The 1,542-nt window shown below is 39.5% G+C and overlaps 1 protein-coding gene across 1 annotated transcript in view; it reads left to right on the forward strand.

Annotated features, from left to right (window-relative positions):
• The window catches only part of PLCG2 (phospholipase C, gamma 2 (phosphatidylinositol-specific)), a gene marked incomplete at its 5' end in the record, with an annotated part of 42,154 nt that overhangs the window by 13,093 nt on the left and 27,519 nt on the right, over positions 1 to 1,542 (forward strand). The window contains 2 exon segments of the mRNA XM_010187637.1: positions 1 to 19; positions 204 to 322. The exon segment at positions 1 to 19 is cut by the window's left edge and continues 29 nt beyond it. Coding sequence (XP_010185939.1) covers positions 1 to 19; positions 204 to 322 — 138 coding nt within the window.

Here is a 1,542-nt window from a genome sequence, read left to right on the forward strand (position 1 = left end):
CTTCCTCTTTGTTGATGAGGTAAGATAATGTTATTTTCTAATACTTCCTCATGGGCTTTTCTTCTTTCACTGCTGCTTCCTAGTTGATTAACTGGATGGCAGATCCTCTAGGCTACTCTTGCTACATTGCTGGGTTTCTTTTAGACTACGGTAAAAACACTTGTATGGTAAAAAAATTCAATTTGAGTCTCTTTGTATTGTAGTTCCTCACTTACCTTTTTGCAAAAGAAAACAGTATTTGGGATGAGAAATATGATTCAATAGATGTGCAGGACATGAATAATCCTTTGTCTCACTACTGGATTTCTTCCTCTCATAACACGTAAGTTACCAGAAGTCCCACTGTCTATCCCTGTGCAAACAGACCTAGCACGTGTTAGGAGAAAAGTAATACTTCTTAATTATGCTAGAAATATACAGCGTGGATGTGTGAAACCTTCCTAATGTGTGAGGTAAATGTGGCAAATACAGTTTGTGGGACTCCTTTTTTCCCTTCTCTTATGATCTTAGAAGTTTTGAGATATAACTGAGCTCAGCTGCCACAAAACCCAAAGTCTGAATCCTGTTATTTTCATTTTTGTAAGTCTTGAGTTGAAACTGTTCCAGTCTCTCTGTTTTCAGCAGTTAAAGTTACTGAAGAAACTTACATGTTTTCCAAGCACCTCGTAGAGCTAGGGTCAGCATTAATTGTACCTGAACAGAAGAATGCTGGAAGGGCCCTGCCTGTCCTGTGGGGAAATCCTGTACTGTTAGTGTGACCTGAAGGGCAGTGGGTTTGTTACCTTGGAAAGGAGACAGTGATGTGCACTACTGATAGATACTCTTGACAGTTTATGGTGTCACAAAGTGGAAAAGATTTGGTCCTGAGCAGGAGAGGAATATGGAGACCTTAAATTAGCACATCTGCTTATCAGGACTTGGCTGCTGTCTTTGCCTGAATGACAAGGATTAGAGCAGGCAGAGGTGCCTGAGGCAGAGTGCAGTTTACTATCTGTGCTCTTTGTTGTTTTGAGTTTATTTTACAGCCAGAACTTTGAACGAAGGCCTGGCGAGAGTATATTTATTGTTACTGTTTTCAGAGTTTTATGCTTAGTAATTTAACTGATGATAGTTGTAGATTGTCTCTAAGGTATCCAGCCCTTTTCCTTGATGATCTATGGTATGCAAGTCCTGTAGCCCAAGTACAAACCTATGTGATGATGAGTTTGAACTGTCTTCAGATGAAGGGGATTTGCTCATCTAACATTGTAATGAAAAGAAAGAAGATGTAAAGAGAGTGAGGAGAGATGAACAAATAAAATAATGCAGGGAATGAAATCAAGTGGGTGTAGATATAGGTTATAGGTATGTTTTGAAGTATAGGGTGTGATATCCCTCTAAATACCCTCCACATCCCTCCAACCTGATTATGCCTCAGCATGATAAGGTTTAGATGTGTTTCAAAGCTCACAATTTGCTTTCCAGAAGTGTGATAGAGTTGGTTGATTGAGCCTTTAACCTCCTGTAATTTGGTCCATTCAGAAATCTGATAGCATCAGGTTC

This window comes from Mesitornis unicolor, unplaced genomic scaffold (genome assembly GCF_000695765.1).
Source record: "Mesitornis unicolor isolate BGI_N332 unplaced genomic scaffold, ASM69576v1 scaffold51056, whole genome shotgun sequence".
Taxonomy (NCBI): Eukaryota; Metazoa; Chordata; class Aves; order Mesitornithiformes; family Mesitornithidae; genus Mesitornis; species Mesitornis unicolor.